The sequence below is a fragment of the Rhinoraja longicauda genome, chromosome 18 (genome assembly GCF_053455715.1).
Source record: "Rhinoraja longicauda isolate Sanriku21f chromosome 18, sRhiLon1.1, whole genome shotgun sequence".
Lineage (NCBI taxonomy): Eukaryota > Metazoa > Chordata > Chondrichthyes > Rajiformes > Arhynchobatidae > Rhinoraja > Rhinoraja longicauda.
Window position 1 is genome coordinate 25890808 of NC_135970.1, and position 21425 is coordinate 25912232.

Genomic DNA, 21425 nt, shown 5'->3' on the forward strand with positions numbered 1-21425 from the left:
ATGCTATTCCTCTCTTGATCAAATCCAAAATTGTCTTATTAAGCGTTTTCTAGTTCTGCCCTACCACTTTCAAAAGGTTGTGCATACATCCCCTGGTCCCTCTGCTCCTGAAAACAGGATATGTTATTCTATATTGCTTTTCCTCATTCTTTATACCATTATGCATCACTTCACACATTGGCAGCACAGTGGTGCAGCAACAGGTGCTGCTGCCACATAACTCTAGCAACGTAAGTTAGATCCTGACCCTGCATCATGATGTCAGTGTGGAAATTAAAAGTTTCCCCAGTAATTGTGTACGTTCTGCCTGGGTGGGCCGGTAAAACACTACCAGTGTTAGTTGGTAAAAGGATCGGGATGGAGGCAGTGACTCAATGGGCCAAACAACTTCCTTCTATGTTGTAAGAAAATATGAGAAATATTTAACTTCATCGTTCCCTATTGTTAATTCTATCAAAAGATTTCATAGCTATAAGCATATCCAATAGCAAATTAAGCACTTTCTCATAGGAGACTGTATTAAAGCCAAGCGCAGCCCAGCAAGTACCGGAATTTACTGGTGATATTCATTGATCAAACAGACTTTGAGGCAAATCAAGTCACAGACTCACATATACCAATTTTCATAAATTAATATCTTGTTTGTGGATAGTAAATGTATCAAGCTTAGAAATCACTGACAGACTAGAAAGAGAATCCCATCTAGGGCAGGGGAGCTAACTCATTGCAAAGAGCTAAAAAGAGGCAAAAATGTTAGTTATGTATGATATGGCTATTTTATTGAGCAGTATGAATTATATAATTTGATATGAGTGGATTACTTTGGCAAATTATGCTCATCATTGAACCCCAAATTGGAATTATTTGTAAGTTATTTATGGGAAATGCCAGTTTTTATTGCATAGCACAATGTTAGTACATTTCCAAATCATAATGTGCACAGCACAGAAGGAAATTTCAAGATGTTGCAATTACTAGATAATTGCTCCCTTTTTTCTTTCTAAATGAAAAGATTAAGGGATTTTGCCAATGTTTTGAGATGCATTTTATGATTAATTGAAATGGCATTGTTTTTGTCTTGTTACATTTCTATAAGGTGCAATTTTACCTCAAAATATTTTTTTCTGAAGTAGTGTCCTATTCCAGAAAACACACTGAAATGATGTAGGATACATTTTTAAGGAACAATTTCTGCATTGGAACTTTATTTTATGGTGCAGAGCAGAGCAATAGATAAAACACCTTATTTACCAGTAACATTTCTGTACAGTATGTTATCATATCATATATCATATATCTACAGCCGGAAACAGGCCTTTTCGGCCCTCCAAGTCCGTGCCGCCCAGTGATCCCCGTACATTAACACTATCCTACACCCACTAGGGACAATTTTTACATTTACCCAGCCAATTAACCTACATACCTGTACGTCTTTGGAGTGTGGGAGGAAACCGAAGATCTCGGAGAAAACCCACGCAGGTCACGGGGAGAACGTACAAACTCCTTACAGTGCAGCACCCGTAGTCAGGATCGAACCTGTGTCTCCGGCGCTGCATTCGCTGTAAAGCAGCAACTCTACCGCTGCGCCACCGTGCCGGTATATTCATTGTAATTATTTTCTATCATTAAAATTTAAAACATATAAAAACTGAAGTTTGTGACTATTTCATTTTAATTGATTGATATGCAAAACAAAACATTGGAAGTAGCATGCCTGGCAATGAGCAGTATTGGAAAATATGTGTGAGTTTTTTTTGCAGCACTGGGCGATAATTGTGGCTTTATTAACACAAGAAGGTAGCTCAGTGGTTGAACAAAACTAGAGTTGAGCTCCTAAAGTATTGACAGCAAATGAAGAGCAAGGGAACTCTGCATCAAAAAGGATGACAAAAGCTACAGAAAACCTCAAATGAAAAATCACTAATGATTTATTGAATAATAAACTGTTCAATTAATGAACAGATGAACCAACAAAAAACATGAGGAGGCTTGAAAAAGAATGAAGACATTTTCTCTAATTGAGAGATTTAATGCTCAAGATAAGGTTGAGCAAGCAAGGCTGGGCCAAGGATTGAGATAAAAGATGGTGATGGTGGCGGACGGAGGAAAGCCACGTGCCGGTGAGCGGGATGGGGTCTCACCCGCATCCTCGGAGGTGGAATTCAATCATTCACCTCCTCGCACAAGTCACATTTGTGCATCTGATGTAATTTTCAATCAGATGTGCATCAAAGTATAGAACTCCTCAAGTGATGTTGCAAGAGAAGCACTGAAGAGAAAATTATTGTCCTGGAACCAACTAATATTAAAAAAAATAGATCTGTGCAAAGGCTTGGGCACCATTAAGCTTCATTTCAATCTTTAATGCTTTATCATGAATCCATAATATGCTACACAATTCCCTGATCCGACCCACTAAATGATCCAGTCTCAAACAACTATCGCTCATCCCCACCAATCTCCCTCAGCATCAGTGCAATTGCTCCAACGCCCTATCTCCCTCCACCCGAGGATTCCCAATCCTTTCCATTTGTGTCACTATTGTCAGTCCTTCTACGTCCTCCACTTACCTTGTCCCAACTAGCCTAAGCCCTGACTTTTCCACACCTATCAATCTTCCGCACTCTGACGTGCCCAGGCCCCAAGTCCCCCTACCCACCAATTTTACACCAAACTCAATCAGTGATTTGCCCCAAACTCAAGCTCAACTTTCGAACCCCATTCATCTATCTCCCTTTTCAATCTGCCCGAGCTGCTAATCTCCCGATCATCACTGCTAAACATCTCCTGCTTGGCCATGTCCACACACTCCTCAATTCCAAGGCACCCCAATTGAGACTTCCATCTCCACTTCAAATGAATTCTCCGACCAAACCAATTATCTCATCCGATCCTCTGGACTGATCCTCTGCCCAAATCAGGCCCCTGACCAACACAACACCCATAAGGGCAGGCAATAATTTCTTGGCAACTATTCCTTCATGACATTTTCAATTCATGTAATAAAAGCTGTTAATATTAATTGTAAACATTTATTTCAGCTGCAATCTGCTTTTTTGAGATTGAACCACTGTTGCTGCTAAAAAAGGACATCAACTTTGAACTGCATAAAATCAGCAGTAAATTGATAATTAACTGGCCTGAATGCTTGTATGTGCAATTTAGCAGCAAAATAGGATCACAAACATACGCTACAGGAATATAAACTTTGAGTGCCTCTTGGGGAAAGTGGTGGAAAATTAGATTAGAACAAAGCTCTGCAGTGGGAGAGCTTTTCTAAATGTAAAAAGATTATACAACACTAATAGTCACATGATAAGCCTTAACATCCAGATCAAATAGTATTATCACCAATTAGACCATTCTTGTTTCACTATTGCAATCTAACCTGTGCTGCTGGTAAAGTTTAAATGAAGTTAATTTGAAATTTTATCTGGTCATTTACAGGTAGGTTAATATTTTTCATTCTTGCAGAATTTCTTTGCCGCCTTTTACGTTGTTCTAGTTATGAAATACAAGAGAAATTCACTGAAGGTTGGTGGATAGAGCACTCATTTGTCACACAGTAAAGCAAGAACTCTCGCAGTGCACTGATAATGTCCTGTGACTACTTACAAGATTTGCTCAGTGGGGGTGCAGGTCCAGACTGTGCAATTTAATAAAGGCGTGCAGATACACAATATTAACAATTCTATTGGCAAAACTTCTTAAACTGTTTATAGTACAATCTAAACTCACCTGATTTAATTAGATCCTTACAGTTTCCCCAACAACAAACTATCATAAACTGAATTTGTTCCACTTGGGGTTTAATTTCACAAGTTTTGTGTCAGCCCATTTGTCATTAAAATAAACTTCTCACTTGCTTTCTCTTGGCATTAAATCTATCAACATACATCCTAGGCATGAAAAGTAATTGATGTGAATTTGTCCCTCAGCTCCTCTCTGCAAATATTTTGCTTTGTAAATCTCCCAATATAAGTATAAGTAGGGATCAGAAAGCAGTGCACTTATAGTAAAGATGGTCAAATTTTGAATAGTGCACTAATCGTAAACATGAACTATAGACAATAGATGCAGGAGTAGGCCATTCGGCCCTTCGAGCCAGCACCGCCATTCAATGTGATCACGGCTGATCTTTCACAATCAGTACCCCGTTCCTGCCCTCTCCCCATACCCCCTGACTCCGCTATCATTAAGAGCTGTATCTAATTCTCTCTTGAAAGCATCCAGAGAATTGGCCTCCACTGCCATCTGAGGCAGAGAATTCCACAGATTTGCAACCCTCTGAGTGAAAAGGTTTTTCCTCATCTCCGTTCTAAATGGCCTACCCCTTATTCTTAAACTGTGGCCCCCTGGTTCTGGACTCCCCCAACATTGGGAACATGTTTCCTACCTCTAGCGTGTCCAATCCCTTAATAATCTTATATGTTTCAATAAGATCCCCTCTCATCCTTCTAAATTCCAGTGTATATAAGCCTAGTCGCTCCACTCCAGTCTTTCAACATATGACAGTCCCGCCATTCCGGGAATTAACCTAGTGAGCCTACACTGCACTCCCTCAATAGCAAGAATGCCCTTCCTCAAATGTGGAGACCAAAACTGCACACACTACTCCAGGTGTGGTCTCACTAGGGCCCTGTACAACAGCAGAAGGACCTCTTTGCTCCGATACTCAACTCCTCTTGTCATAAAGGCCAACATGCCATTATCTTTCTTCACTGCCTGCTGTATCTGCATGCTTACTTTAAGTGACTGATGAACAAGGACACCCAGATCTCTTTGTACTTCCCTTTTTCCTAACTTGACACCATTCAGATAATAATCTGCCTTCCTGTTCTTACCACCAAAGTGGATAACCTCATATTTATCCACATTAAACTGCATCTGCCATGCATCTGCCCACTCACACAACCTGACCAAGTCACCCTGCATCCTCATAGCATCCTCCTCACAGTTCACACTGCCACCCAGCTTTGTGTCATCCGCAAATTTGCTAATGTTACTTTTAATCCCTTCATCTAAGTCATTAATGTATATTGTAAATAGCTGTGGTCCCAGCACCAAGCTTTGCGGTACCCCACTAGTCACTGCCTGCCATTCTGAAAGGGACCCGTTAATCCCTACTAAATTTTAAATGTTGTGCCAACAGAACTCAAAAGCACTTCATAATGCAATGTAACCATTGGATAGTTTACAATGTGTTATTTTTCAACAAGAAGAATGTAGCTTTTGTTTCCATTGCGTCTCTGTAATAATTTTTACATTTACATATGGATAAAGGACAGGTTATAATTGGCTATTTGTTCAATATAATGAATAAAATTAATTTTGTTAAGAGCCTGAAAGTGGAGAATTCTATTGAATCCCTCCCAATAGACCATTACCTTCATTAGCACAGACTCACTGAGCTTCTCCCTGTTGACGATCTTTATTGCAACCTTTTGACATGTTACACAGTGGACTCCAAGCTTCACCAACCCTGTTGTAAGAAAAATATAAGAAGAACATCAATTAAGAACCATTTAAGAACCATTTCAATATCAATGCTTTTAAGTTATACAGAATAGATATTTATCATTATGAAATTATTGCTAACTACTTGATTTAAAAAAAACCCTAAGCCTAAACATTCAGAGCTTCTGCAACTGTCACTGCAAAGAAGGTTTACATAATTTTGAATGTCACTGGTGAATAGGGTGGCAAAGGCTGATATATGTGAATAAAAACTTCCATTGGTGTGTACTGACTCTAGGCATAGAATTTCTGCAGAAATAGACTGACATTGGCTCCTTGACACAATGTTCATAATGTAGTCAATTCAGCAACTCTATTGAGCTTAAACAAATCGTTTTACCTCTGAAACATAATTATTTCAAGTGAGTTATCAAGTATAAGCAAAATGAGTTAACAGTGTTTTATTTATATTTGATTGTCTTTTCACTTTTGAGCTGAAGTTTATTCTTTATCTCCTGTTTAACCATGAACTATCCATTCGGGAATCAACGTTATTAGATGTAGAAACATTGGCTGCTCAAAACTCAGGTCTTTTTTCACTTTTTAAATGCAATCATCTGATCTGCCTAAAAGAAAACTTCATTGCATTTAAAAAGCAGTTAAACTACAGATATACACTGCAGAAAGAGTTGAAATTCAATGCAGGTTAGAAGAAAAGCTATCTGGGGTCTGTAATCAGACAAAATAGCCATATTCAGAGAAAGTTAAATGCAATTGAACCAGGCCAAATGGTTCATGAAAGGTAAATAATTTTGAACAAATTTGTCACAGTTCTTTGAGAATGTAACAAGCAGAATTGATAAAGATAAAACTCTGTAGATGTGATGTATATGGATTTTCAGAAGTCATTTGACAAGATGCCATATCAAGGACTAGTGCACAAGAGCTCAAGAGTATTCGGGGAAGTGTTTCAGCATGGTTTGAAAATTGGTTATTACAGAGAAGATAGAGAGTTTGATTCAATGGTTTTATTCAGACTGGAAGAATGTAACTAGTGGAGTGCCTTGAGGATCATATAATGGACAGCAACTATTTACTTTTTATATTAATAACAATAGACAATAGACAATAGGTGCAGGAGTAGGCCATTCAGCCCTTCGTGCCAGCACCGCCATTCAATGTGATCATGGCTGATCATTCACAATCAGTACCCCATTCCTGCCTTCTCCCCATACCCCCTGACTCCACTATCTTTAAGAGCTCTATCTAGCTCTCTCTTGAAAGCATCCAGAGAATTGGCCTCCACTGCCTTCTGAGGCAGAGAATTCCACAGATTTACAACTCTCTGACTGAAAATGTTTTTCCTCATCTCCGTACTAAATGGCCTACCCCTTATTCTTAAACTGCAGCCCCTGGTTCTGGACTCCCCCAACATTGGGAACATGTTTCCTGCCTCTAGCATGTCCAATCCCTTAATAATCTTATATGTTTCAATAAGGTCCCCTCTCATCCTTCTAAATTCCAGCCTATACAAGCCTAGTCGCTCCAGTCTTTCAACACATGACAGTCCCGCCACCCAGAGGAAGGATAAGAATGTAAGGTATTCAAGTTTTCAGATGATAGCAAAATAGACAGAGAACATGCTGCAATGTGGATATTAGGACTCTGCAAATTGATGGAGATAGTTTGAGTGAGTGGGTGAAAATTTGGCAAATGGAGTTCAATGTGGGCAAGTGTGTGATTATGTGTGTGATTATGCACTATGGTAAGAAGAATCAAAAAGCAGAAAAATTGCAGATGTGCGAAGTACAGAGGGATCTGCGTGTTTTCTTGTGCGTGAATTGCCGATAGATAGCAGACAGGTACAGTAAGTGGTTTGGAAGGCAGTTGGCATTTTGGCCTTAAACGCAAGAGGGTTTGAGCTTACAAATAGGTGTATGGTTACAATTGTACAGGGTACAGGTGAGGTCACACCTGGAGTGCTATGTACAGTTTTGGTTCCTTTGTTTAATAGAGGCATTGGAGATGGTCCAATGAGTTTTACTAGGCTAATTCCTGAGATTAGAGGTTTATTATAACATAAGCAGCGGAAGAAATTAGATCACTATTCTTTGGAGTTTAGAGGAATGACCGATGATCTTACTGAAATATATAAAGAATTCTGGGAAGCATGACAGGACATATAGAGATATTTCCACCAATAGGAGAATTACAAACATGGGGACAAAATTAGAAGTTTAGAGGGTGGTCATTTAAAACTGAGGTAGGTAGATACTTCTTATCACAAAGGGTGGTGAGTCGTGGATGCTTGATCATTTGAAGTACTAAAAGAGAAAGTACATAAATATTTGAAAGATAAGGAAAATAAGGTTTATGTGAAACTGGCACAAAAGAGATGAGGCTTGGGCAGATCATCCATGGCAATACTGAATGGGAGGATAGACTTGATGGGACATGGCCTAGTCCTGCTAAAGTTTTCCTAGGTTCTTCATGTGATCTTCTCAACGTGCGGGCATCTCATTGAATCAAGGCTCTCAAAAGGTTCAACAGTGTGGATGATCTGAAATTGCTTTACTTGATGGAGAGATCATTTAGGGACAAAATCTGAGAAAACGTGGTCAGATATTTAATTGTGTTTGTTGTGTGGGGGATGTCTTCACCGAGAACAATGAACAATTCATATTTTCTACAGGTCTATTATAGCTCAGTGATTGAGTATTTTCAAAGCTGCAATCCAGGATTATGGAACATGAAGGAAATCAAGGAATATGAGATTGGAGAGAAAACTTAAGTTCAAGAAAGAGAGCAGCTATTATTCCTTGAATATTCAATGGGTCCCATATAATAAATCAAACATTCAAACATGGCAATACCTTTGCTTTTTTCAATCTTATTTCCTAAAGATCATTAGACAAGTTGCAAAGGATCTCTAACGCAAGTGACAATACATCTCTTTTTATGAGGAACTTGCTGCATCTCAAAGGTAAGTCAGCTTTATGTTCAACCCTATCATATGAGGAATTTGCATCAGGTTATTTTTACAATTACCAAGAGAGGTAATTCAGAGGTATCTGCCATTCATTGCCGACAATACATGGATGTAGAAAAGGTACTTGCATGACTGCAAAGTTCTTTGCCACAAAATAAGGTCATGAAAAGTGCTATACAAATGCACATCCCTTTACTACTTTTGTTTAGCTTTACCACCGGCTAAAAGACTTACTTATGAGTACTTGACTTAATTATAAAATGAACTAGGGTAGATTTATATCAAAAAATGCAAGCCAAACTCTGCTGAGGCATTTAATTGAAATTTATGGAGCTTCTTCATTTTTTGTTTCTTGCTGACAACTGACGACTGTTGCAATCAGTGCATCCAAACATTTCAAATATTACCCATCATTCTGAATGACAAAATGGCCTTTCCAATGAGCAGTCAAGGAAATTCCCCACCACTTAGCGGTTTTGTACCTCTCCATTTTCTGAGGGAACACAGCATTTTAATAATAGCTTATGAAGTTGTGAGACAAATGGACAACACTGGCAGCTCTGCAATGGTTCTTCTTTGCCTCCAGGTTCTCAAATCAGGATAAATAAATGAGCTCTGTAGGACGTTTCTACAGACATTCTGCCACAGGATTTGGTGCAGAACCCGGCACAAATCATGGCACGATTTCTGCATGAATAACCCTGCTACTTTGCAATGCAAATGAGCCAAAGGTTTAAGTATCAAGAGGTAGAAAATGGTGGAACAAATGTGTTCCATCTGTTGCTGCTCTTTTGCCAGAGGTGAAGCTTTTGATCATCAACTCTACCCAGCTCTGAAATCGGCTTTGGTTCAGACCACACTCACAATATGAGATTTTTTATTTTTATTTTAGGTTTTCCAGATTAATCAGAATTTACAAAAGCATCTTTCACTCTTTGGCAACACTTTCCCTGTTTTGAAAAGCATCAGGGGTCATGTGGAAGAACTATTGGGAGCATTATACACTCAAGTGTTTGGGTTGAAATATTAACCTGACTCAACTAAAATGGGGCTGCAAATTTTCCAGTCCTTCAAATGAACCTGCTGAGCTTGCAGGGGAGGCCATGGGAATGAAAGAAAGATTTCGCTTAGCATCAAGTTTCATCTTTTGTGCTTATGTTGCCACACAAAACATGAGTTCCTGTTGGAGACTGGTACTTGCGGCAAGCTCAGATACTTCTGTGACTGTAGTGAATGCTGCCTCATTCTCCACAAATAAAACATGACAGGAAACTAAACATAATCTACAATTTGCAGGGGAAACAGGTCAACCTGTGCAAAGAACCCAAAGGATCTGGCACATTTTCTATGTCGGGGTATCCTGCTGAGTATATCATCATTTAGAGGCTGTAACATGTATCCCCAAGCTAAACATGGTTTGCACTGTGAGTTGCCAGACCTGCAGGGTCAGTGGGGCATCTGCAGCCTCACTGAACAGCAATCACTTTACCCACTGAGATAGAAAAATGGAGTTAGAAACTGATCAACAAGACAGAAGGTGCATCAGTCTCAAACCAGATATGGAGTGAGATGGTAAAAATGACTAAATCTGAGCAAGACAAATGAGACAGAAAGACAAGGCCAGAGTTTATTTTAATCTAAGAAGATTACATTTTTAATAATTATTCTTTGAACCTCATGGTTAACTCTCTAGCATACAGCAAAAAGACAAAACAAATTAAATTCTCTCTTTATTGACTACGTTAAGCACCAGCTCTAACTTCTTACAATCACGTTATTCGGAGCTGCTAATTGTCCACATGGAACAACTGAAGGTTGAGGGTAAAAATCCTTCTGTGTAAAACACACAAAAGTCTAGTATTAACTGATCAATAAGTTGGGACCTTTTTTAGCTTCCAGCTTCCCTCAAAACTTGCTGCCCTTTTTTTTGCTTGTTATTTAAGGCATATATTTAGTTCTCATATTGATAACCCACTTCCCTTTCACTGCTGTGCTACAGGGAAGGAGCTTACGTTCCGCTAAAAGGTTGTTACTCAACTTAGCGTTTTGCATCTGGTGATGAGCGAGATATCGGCCAATTCAAGGTAATCAATGGACTACAACAGAGCATTGTTTCTTGCTATCCAGTCTATAGTCAAGAAATTGAAATGGAGCCATTGTGGATTAAATTGCCTCAGAGTGTAGAAAAGTCGGACCTCATTCAGTGGACAGGAATATAAGATACGAGGGATTCACAAATGGGTGAGATTGAGCACAGAGGCTGGAAATGCGCCCCTCTCCCAAAATACAAATCAGCTGTTCTTCCACGAACAAATGACTGAAATTGCAAATTCCTTTCCTCCATTCTGCGTCCAAGGAGACCCCATGCTCTAAATTATCTATCCATCTTTGGAGCAATACAGTCAGGTGCCATCTGGTGCACAGGTTCTCGTATCGCCCGAAGTGCAAGTTTGTATTAGACACCACCAGAGGTGTAGGCACATGTCGGCTTTTGCCTCACAGCTTCAGTGACCCAGATTCAATCCTGATCTCCAGTGCTGTCAGTATAGAGTTTGCAGATTCTTCCAGTGAACATGTAGGGTTTCTCCTGATGCTCTGGTTTCCTTCCACATCCTAAAAATGTGTGGTGGTTGGCAGGGTAACTGGCCCTATGAAATTGTTAGCAAAAGCTGAAATTGCCCCTGCATCGAGGAACAGTAAAAAGATTTTTGTTGAATTGAATTGAATTGAATTGAATTGAATTGAATTGAATAAGTTTATTGGCCAAGTATGTGCATATACAAGGAATGTGCCTTGGTACTCTGCTCACAAATGACAACACAAACAGACAGTTAACAATTAAGAATAAAGCATAACCACATCAAAACAATAAGGATACAACATTACGGTCTAATCATGTGGGTGAAAATAAATCAGAGCAAAAAAGAGACTACAGACTTTGGTTATCAAGTAGAACTAGTACTCGTTGCTTGCCATCCAGTCAAAGAAAAGGCTAGACATGATGACAATCAAGTCATCCACAGTGTACAAATGCCAGATAAAGGGTACAACGTAATGTTCCACATACTAGCCACCCACCATGTGAAAACGTTGCCCCTCTAGTTTCTATTAAATCTTTCCCCTCTCATGTTAAGCCTATATCCTCCAGTTCTCGATCCCCCAGCCCTTATAAAAAGACTGAACTACTTTCCTCATGTTTCTGTAAACCTCAAAATACTGTGAGGCAGTATGCTGCACAGGTCCCTTTTGGTCTTGTACGGGCAGCAAGCTCCTGTCATCCACACATGACAGAGCCAGTAATCTGTCAGACTGCATTGTTCCTGTCAGACATACGCATGAGAGGAAATTGTGTCCTGTCAACTTGGATAGTTGGAAAGATTGCGTAAGGGATTCACCAGGAACCTGTACTTGCAGTGGGAGCTTGGATAGGCTGGGACTTTTTTCATTGGAGCGTAGGAAGCTGGGAGGTGTCCTTATTGAGGTGCACAAGATCAAGGGGGACATGGATAAAGTAAATGCTCACAGCCGTTTTCCCCAGGGTAAAGGATTCTAACACTTGAGGGCACGGGCTTACGGTGAGAGGGAAGATTTAAGAGGGTTTTCAGCGGCAACTATTTCACTCAGCGGGTAATCCATATCTGAATGAGCTACCAGCAGAAGCTGTAGAAATTGATACAATTATGACTTGGACAGATGTAAGAATAGGGAGGGTGTGGAGGGCTATTGGCCAACTGCAGGCAAAAGAGACTAGCTTATAATGTCAACTTGGTCGGCACAGACAAAATGGGCAGAAGGTTCTATTTCCATGCTGTACAGCGATGGAGGGAGATCGATCGACTGACCAAATGGTGCCAGAGCAACAACCTTGCTATCAATGTCAGTAAAACCAAGCAACTGATTGTTGACTCAGGAAGGGGATAGCTGAGGATTCACAAACCTGTCTTTATCGATGGGAGAGAGATGGAAAGAGTCAAAAAGCTCAAATTCCTGGGTGTGCATATCTTTGAAGATCTTCCAAAAGTGGTGAACTCTGTCTAGTCCATCACGGGTACTGACCTCTGCACCATGAACTAGGGTCTACGAGTCACTGCCTCAAAAAGGCAGCCAGCATCATCAGAGACCCACACCATCTAGCCACACTCTCATTTCATTCCTGCCACTGGGAAGAAGACAGAGGAACCTGAAAACTGTAACGTCCAGGTTCAGGAGCAGCTTCTTCCCAACAACCATTCGGCAATTAAACACTATTAAATACTACAACCTCCAAATGAGCTCTGGACTACATAAACTTGGGAGCATTGCTTTTGGCTGGGCACTATTATTGTTTGGACACATGACAATAAAACACTCTTGACTACGATTAACAATAAAATAGAGCACAGGATTCTGACACCAATCGTAAACAGAGCACGGGCTGCCTTCGAATATATTGAATAGGGTGGAGGCTATTGCTCTGATGTGTTGCAGCATATATTCCAAATGTGACATACATTGCAGATTAGAGGCTGCTGTAGGTTCTATTTAAGGGCAAATGCAGATTAACTGATAATTATCTTTCAATCAATGACAGATAAAAACATTTAATCTGCCAGTTGATTGGCAACACTGCACTTGATGGGAACCCATTTGTAAATGGTCAGTCTGATTTCTCACATTACAACTGTGTTAATTTCACGAAGGTTCTTAATGGGTTGTAAAGTTTTATGAGATGTCCCAAGATCAGAATTGTTAAATAAATGCAACTTGTTATTGTATTTATGAGGCACATTTATTTAACATCTCTCCCTCAGAATATAACATTGACACTTGGTACTCAGAAATAACTAATTAATGTGGATTATGTTCAACTTGCTTAACACCAAAAATCTTAATATTTGTAATTTCACACTGAAATAAGCATAGAACCGGAAAATAAATCTGCAATTACTTGAGTAATAACTGCAAACATTATTTACAATGAATTCTGAAATTAACTTAATTGGTGATGCACAAAGCAAAGCCCTCATCATCCAGATATCGCTTTAATCACATGACGTGACTGACAGTCTAACCACAGCATCATGACCAGACCTATTATTTTATTTTAATTATACATTGTTTAAGATTACCAGTTGTGTTCTAATCTCTTGGTTACTTAGATTCTTTAATAACCTATGCTTAGCTTCCAACTGAGCAAAATAACCTTCTCCACAATACAACACAAGTGTGTAATTTATTTGCTTCCAGATTGATTTTGAGTATTATGAGGATTGGGGAAAAAAGAAACTTATTTTCACACCGTAACATTGAATGTGCGCACTTCTCGCAGATTGATCCGAAGAAATCCGTACAAATGTTTTCCTTCTATTTCAAAGCAATGGATACATTTTTTGATTGTTTAGAACCCTAGGATGGTGTGACAGTAATTTAGTTCCACTGCGATCCGAAAGGCTGAAGAAGAGCCTTCAGTTGAGCTTCATGGACTTGCTACCCTGATCCAAAGTGATGATTCTTTTATCCCTGTACTCGAAAATGTATTCCTTGCAGAGAGCGATCCCAATGATATCTGCAGCTTTTTGGTACCTTGGACAAGTTGTGTTGTAAGCTACCGAAGCAGAATATGAGGAGCTATTCCCCTCAATTTGCATGTGACCTCAATGTGGTAATGGAGGCAGCCCAGGATAGAAAAGTCAGTTTTGGGGTGGGAAGGCGAGTTTAAAAGGTTAGCAATCGGGAGACCCAGCAGGCCTTGGCGGCCCGAGCATATGTGTTCGATGAAATAGCTGCCTCATCAATGCTTGGTTTCCCCAATGAAAAGGAAATCACATCAGGAGCATAGAATGCAATCGATGAGGTTAGACGAGGTGCTTGTGAACATCCGTCTCACTTGGAAGGGCTTTGGGATCCAAGGGTCCCTGGATGGATATGAGGTGTGTGGGCAGGTGTTACATCTCTTGCGTTTGCAGGGGATAACTGCCTGGGAGGGGGGGGGGGGGGGGGTTGGTTTGCGTGGGAAGGGATGAGTGAACCAAGGTGAGAGCAGAACTACCAGAAACGAAGGGGACACAGGTAGGAGATCCATCTACAACAGCTGGAGGGAGGGGGGCATGGTTACTAACGAAAGAGGACCTCTCGGATGTCCTCAAATGGAAAGCCTCATCTTGGGAGCAGATGCAGCGGAGACGGAGAAATTGAGAGTAGGGGATGACATCTTTGCATGAAGCATAGAGGGCAAAGTTGTAATTCAGTCGATAGTCTGTCCCCTGTGATGGAGACAGATAGATTGAGATTGGGGAGAGGGATGTCAGAGATAGTCCAAGTGAATTTGAGAGCAAGGTAGAATGTGTGGTAAAGTCGTCAAAGTAGCGGAGAAAGAGTTGGGGATGGTGCCAGTGTACCTTTGGAACAAGGAATGTTTGACATAGCCAACAAAAAGACAGGCATGGCTGGAGCCCATATGAGCACCTTTAACTTGAAGAAAGTGAGAGGAGTCAAAAGAGAAGTTGTTCGGGGGTGAGGATAAATTCTGCCAGATGGAGGAGAGTGCTAGTAGAACAGTTCTGATTGGGCCCTTGTTCAAAGAAAAATGGGGGGCCTACGACCTTCCTGGCAGGGGATGGAAGTGTAAAGGGACTGGACATCGATGGTAAGGATGAGCCAATGGGGGCCGAGGAATTGAAAGTTATTGTGGTGATGGACAACCTGCGGGGTGTCCCGGATAGTTTCCTCTACTTTGATAGTTGAGCAAATGACTGTTTAGAGCAGAGAAGAGGAGAGGAAGGAATGAGGGAACCAACTGGCATTCAACCAACATGCAAATTCAATTTTCCCCACAGTGGTCTCTGGAGGGTAATGCTTTCTGCTCTCTGCATAAAGTAGACTCGATGAACATAATGACCTTGCTGAACAGTTCAGCTGACTACTGACTACCAACTGCTTTTACTCCCCACCATTGTTGATTCCATCTACACTTCATGCTGCCTCAGGAAAGCAATGGACATAATCAAAGACTTGTCCCACCCCGGTCATCCCTTCTTCTCCCCGCTCCCATTGGGCAGAAGATACAGTAGCTTGAAAGCAGGCACCGCCAGGCAGTTATCAATGAAGTCAAAGTTGATCTCAAACAAAAGTACTAAATTCTCTCTGCAGTTAAATGAACTATTTCAAATATCTTAATCAACTGTATAACCCAAATTCTTCCCAGCACTTGAAAGTGGAGCTGTATTGGATGCCACAGCAAGAGTCCAGGCAGCATCCAATCAACGGATGCACTCAAACACTGAGTTAAAAAGGGTCTTAGTTTAGAGATACAGTGCAGAAACAGGCCCTTCGTCCCACCGAGTCCACACCGACCAGTGATCCCCGCACATTAACACTATTCTACACAACTAGAGACAATTTACACGTATACCACGCCAATTAACCGACAAGCCTGTATGTCTTTGGAGTGTGGGAGGGAACTGAAGATCTCAGAGAAAACCCATGCGGTCACGGGACAAACATACAAACTCCGTACAAACTCCGTACAGACAGCGCCCATAGTCTGGATCGAACCTGGCTCTCTGGCACTGCAAGTGCTGTAAGGCAGCAGCTCTACCGCTGCGCCACCGTAGAGGCTGTTTAAAAGGCAAAGAAAGTAAAACCTGCCGATAAATGGGAAGGATGTAATAGAAATAAAATCAATTTCAGTCAATCATAGCAGCGTGGTCAGCAAGCTTAACTGACAAAGGAATTACCCTATCATTTCTTCTCTGCCTGTCTGTACTATTATCAATACATGTAGAAGGTGAATGGATCGCTTAACATTAAACAGTGTACAAAGTGAGAATCCTGTGGGATAGGGTCTCGACCGAAACATCACCCATTCCTTCTCTCCTAAGATGCTGCCTGACCTGCTGAGTTACTCCAGCATTTTGTGAAATAAAAACCTTCAATTTGTACCAGCATCTGCAGTTATTTTCTTACACAGCCTGTGGGATAGAATGGACAAACAGAGTTATGAGGCTTTAAGACAATACAATGCCTCTTGGCAAGACACCAAGCTGTGCTGTGCATAGCTAAAGGTGCTGTGGATTCACTGGAAATAACAAATGCTTTACAGAAGTGACAGACTTAATATTTAGGTCTTTTGCTTTTAGAATTACAAGTAGCATATGGTAGTAGGAATTGATTTTTTTGTTTTGTTTTAAGAGCAGCAGAACTTCCATAACTGGTTTCAATCAATCAGTTTCACTCCCAAGTACATGATTACAACCATATAACACTGCTTAAACAAAAATCAGAGGCACAGCAAGAAAGCAGGCTTTTCAGCCCACCAGGACCGCATTGACCATCAAGTAGCCATTTTTACATTGATCATATTCTAACCCATTTTATTCTCCCCACATTTCCATCAGGTCACCCCAGATCTTACAGCTCATCTAACATTTACACAAAGTCACAGGAGAACCTGCAAACACTACACACAGCACCTGAGGTCAGAATTGAACCTGGGCTTCTGCAGCTAAGAGGCAGCCGCTCTGTTAGCTGGTCCCACATTGAGGCCCCACTGCACATCTTATGGCATATTTAATCAGTTCCTTATCCTGTTTGCGTTTACTTAGACAAAATTATCTGGACGTAGAATCATCAAAGTTCATCATTACATTTGTAAATCATGAATATTTTCTAATTTGAGATATGAAATATGCAACTTATTTTATTACTAATAAAGAATTACTGCAAAAATAGAAGGGATGATTATTGTTAAATATATTTCAAACTCAGATTAGGCCTAGTACAGTTCAATATAGAGAAATATTGTCCACACTTTAAAATGGAAAAGATGATTAAATATGCAAACTCATATTTTGCTCATCGGCAGATAAATGAAAAATGAGGCAGATCTCTTTGCTTTCTCACAGAGATAACATATTTTTAAAAAAAATTTAGTCCACAGTAAATGATGCTATGTCTAAACATTAATTTGTTAGTCATAGTGCTAATATGAATTTGGCATCACTGGTTGAGTTGCACGAGTTGCACAGCTTCTGCATGAGTTGCACAGCTTCTAATGTCTAATCCACAACTGCTCATTTATTATTGATGTGAGGATCTTTTATTCTTCAGTGTATATGCCAGGATCTTAAGTAATTTGAACTGGAAGATAACTGGAACAGAGACTCTGAACTATTCCTTAATATGTCATTATAGTACTCCGATAGTAACAGTGTAAAAAGAAAAACTCAGAAGCCAAATAGAAACAAAGAAACATAGAAAATAGGTGCAGGAGGAGGCCATTTGGCCCTTCGAGCCAGCACTGCCATTCATTGTGATCAAGGCTGATCATCCACAATCAGTACCCTGTGCCTGCCTTCTCCCTATATCCCTTGATTCCACTAGCCCCTAGAGCTCTATCTAACTCTCTTTTAAATGCATCCAGTAAATTGGCCTCCACTGCCCTCTGTGGCAGAGAATTCCACAAATTCACAACTCTCTGGGTGAAAAAGTTTCTTCCCACCTCAGTTATAAATGGCCCCTTTGTTCTTAGACAGTGGCCCCTGGTTCTGGACTCCCCCAACATTGGGAACATTTTTCCTGCATCTAGCTTGTCCAGTCCTTTTATAATTTTATACATCTCTATGAGATCCCCTCTCATCCTTCTAAAGTCCAGTGAATACAAGCCCAGTCTTTCCAATCTTTCCTCAAATGACAATCCCTCCATCCCAGGGATTAACCTCGTGCACCTACTGCCTCAATAGAAAGGACGTCCTTCCTCAAATTAGGAGAACAATACTGCACACAATACTCCAGATGTGGTCTCACCAGGGTCCTATACAACTGCAGAAGGACCTCTTTGCTCCTATACTCAAATCCTCTCATTATGAAGTCCAACATGCCTTTAGCTGTCTTCAATGCCTGCTGTACTTGCATGCTTACTTTCATACCCTCATACCTTACTTTCATACCCTCATGCACAAATAGTGTCATACCCTCAACAACTTCTCCTTCGATTCCTTTCACATCCTCCAAATCCAAGGGGGTAGCTATGGGCACTCGCATGGGCCCTGGCTATGCATGCCTCTTTGTAGGGTACATCGAACAATCCCTGTTCCAGGCGTACACTGGCCCTATCCCCAAACTCTACCTCTGCTACATTGACAAATGCATTGGTGCTACCTCTTGTACCCATGGAGAACTCACTGACTTCATCAACTTCACCACTAATTTCCATCCTGCTCTTAGATTTACTTGGACCATCTCCGACATCTCCCTACCGTTTCTGGATCTCACCATCTCCAGGATGAGGTGTTACATACAAGGGCATCAGAGATGTTCTCATTCTTTAGGAAACGGGGGTTCCCCTCTTCCGTAATAGATGAGGTTCTCACTAGGGTCTCCTCAATATCCCGCAGCTCCGCTCTTGCTCCTCCTCCCCCTATTCATAACAAGGACAGAGTCCCCCTTGTCCTCACCATCCACTTCATCAGCCATCGCATGCAATATATTATCCTCCAACATTTCCGCCACCTCCAACGAGATCCCACTACTGGCCACATCTTCCCATCTCCACCCCTTTTTGCTTTCCGCAGAGACCATTCCCTCCGAAACTCTGTGGTCCACTCGTCCCTTCCCACCCAAACCACCCCTTCCCCAGGTACTTTCCCCAGCAACCGCAGGAGATGCAACACCTGTCCCTTTACCTCCCTCCTCGACTCCACCCAAGGACACAAACAGTCTTTACAGGTGAGGCAGAGGTTCACCTGCACCTCCTCCAACCTCATCTACTGTATCCGCTGTTCCAGGTGTCAACTTCTCTACATCGGCGAGACCAAGCGCAGGCTCGGCGATCATTTCGCTAAACACCTCCGCTCAGTCCGTCTTAACCAACCTGATTTTCCGGTGGCTCAGCACTTTAACTCCCCCTCCCATTCCCAATCTGACCTTTCTGTCCTGGGCCTCCTCCATTGCCAGAGTGAGGCCCAGCGCAAATTGGAGGAACAGCACCTCATATTTTGCTTGGGTAGTTTCCACCCCAGCGGTATCAACATTGACTTCTCTAACTTCAGATAGTCCCTGCTTTCCCTCTCTATCCCCTCCTCCTTCCCAGTTCTCCCACCAGCCTTCCTGTCTCCTACTGCATCCTATCTTTGTCCCACCCCATCCCCTGACATCAGTCTGAAGAAGGGTCTTGACCCGAAACGTCACCCATTCCTTCTCTCCAGAGATGCTGCCTGACCCGCTGAGTTACTCCAGCATTTTGTGCCTACCTTCGATTTAAACCAGCATCTGCAGTTTTCTTTCCCACTCATAGTGTCATTGTAAATGTATTCAAACTCTCACAGCTGTTACTTGGCATCATATGCTATTATCATACATTTCACTATGATATTATTCTATTTATCATTAAAGTGATGGCTAGAAAGAGTGGTTCTATCCCATTCTACATTAATTGGAGATCTAAATTTAAACCCCAAGATTCTTAAAATTATTTCCGCTTTGGCAAGGCAGAAGAGCCTTGAACAAAGCCAAGCAATTTATGGTTGCTTCAGTACTGTATGATAAAATATTCAGGTGGAATTTAGGATTGTGGTCGAAATATATTAAACATGCCTCCTGGTGAACTTAGGGCACTGAATATAGAAAAAAGGAACTGAAGATGCTGGTTTACAAAAAAAGACACAGAATGCTGGAGTAACATAGCAGGTCAAGCAACATCTCTGGAGAACATGGATTGGTGACATTTCGGGTTGTGACCCTTCTTCAGACCTCTTCATTGGAAGAAGGGTTCGTACCCAAAACGTCACCTATCTATGTTCCCCAGAAATGCTGCTTGACCCACAAAGCACTTGCTGGGAATGTTGGGAGGCAGGAAAACATTGCCAGAGGATACAGATTTAAACAGATTTATAAAATGAGGATTTTTTTTAAATTTACACAGCAAGTTATTTTCTTTTGGATTGCATTGCTTAATGAACGGTGAAAGCAGATTCATCCATTCCTTTGAAAAATAAACTGGATTAGTATTTTAAGAGAAAACTTAGAACGATGGGGAATGGGAATGGTTGGAAAAAAATAGTTTTGCTCTTGCATTGAGCCAGCAAGAATCAAAGGACTGAAAATCCTCGTGGTGCACTGTTAACATTCAATATTCTTTTTGTGAAATTTGCGACTGGTTTCCCTGCCTTTTCAGCATGCGACCTATCGTGAAACATGCTGCGCAAACTTTCTCTAACTAATAACTAAGCAAAGTTAGGATTTACCTGATATGAAAAAAAAGATGAGAAAAGACTGTTTATGGATACACTTCAAAGCCATTGGCATTTTGACAATCTCAGTTTTGGTGTAGCCTGGATTAGCTGATCTGAAAGAGACTATTGAACATTGATGCGAGTAAGAATTAGCCAACTCTTGGCCAAGAAATCACAACTTTTATCATGAATGATATTGTATTGACTGCCCTTTGACTTTTTATGCTGATGCACACCACCACTTAGGTTCTCTCTGTCGTAAGAACCCCAGTGGAATTTTTAATACATTTTCTCTGATAATCAAGTGGCAATAAACACTATCATTATCAAATGTACTTTACATAATACAGCTTTCATACAATGCAGTACTGTTTTAGACCAGCAATGACACAATCTGATCCATAATTTAATTTTCTAATTTCTTAGCTATTATATAGAGCATATACTATGTTATAAACATCGGAAGATCGCATTCAGGAATATCAGCTGGTTAATCATGCCTGCTCCACACCCATTGTGCCTGGAGCATCACAACCCTTTCCACCACCTTCATCTGCAACAGTTTAGTTTTGTTTATTATCACGTGTAGCGAGGTACAGTGAAAAGCTTTTTACTGACAAAAACCACCCTGGCACCAACCCTCACCTCAGTTCCCATAACCACCCTGGCACCAACCCTCACCTCAGTTCCCATAACCACCCTGGCACCAACCCTCACCTCAGTTCCCATAACCACCCTGGCACCAACCCTCACCTCAGTTCCCATAACCA

The 21425-nt window shown here is 41.0% G+C and overlaps 1 protein-coding gene across 13 annotated transcripts in view; it reads right to left on the reverse strand.

Moving 5' to 3' along the window:
- LOC144602333 (serine/threonine-protein kinase BRSK2) overlaps positions 1–21425 on the reverse strand; it is a 702099-nt gene that overhangs the window by 465005 nt on the left and 215669 nt on the right. For all 13 annotated transcript variants that reach the window (XM_078415328.1, XM_078415336.1, XM_078415334.1 and 10 more), the window contains exon 2: positions 5388–5482. In XM_078415328.1, the coding sequence (XP_078271454.1) occupies positions 5388–5482 (95 nt within the window). The remainder of the gene's footprint in view (positions 1–5387; positions 5483–21425) is intronic.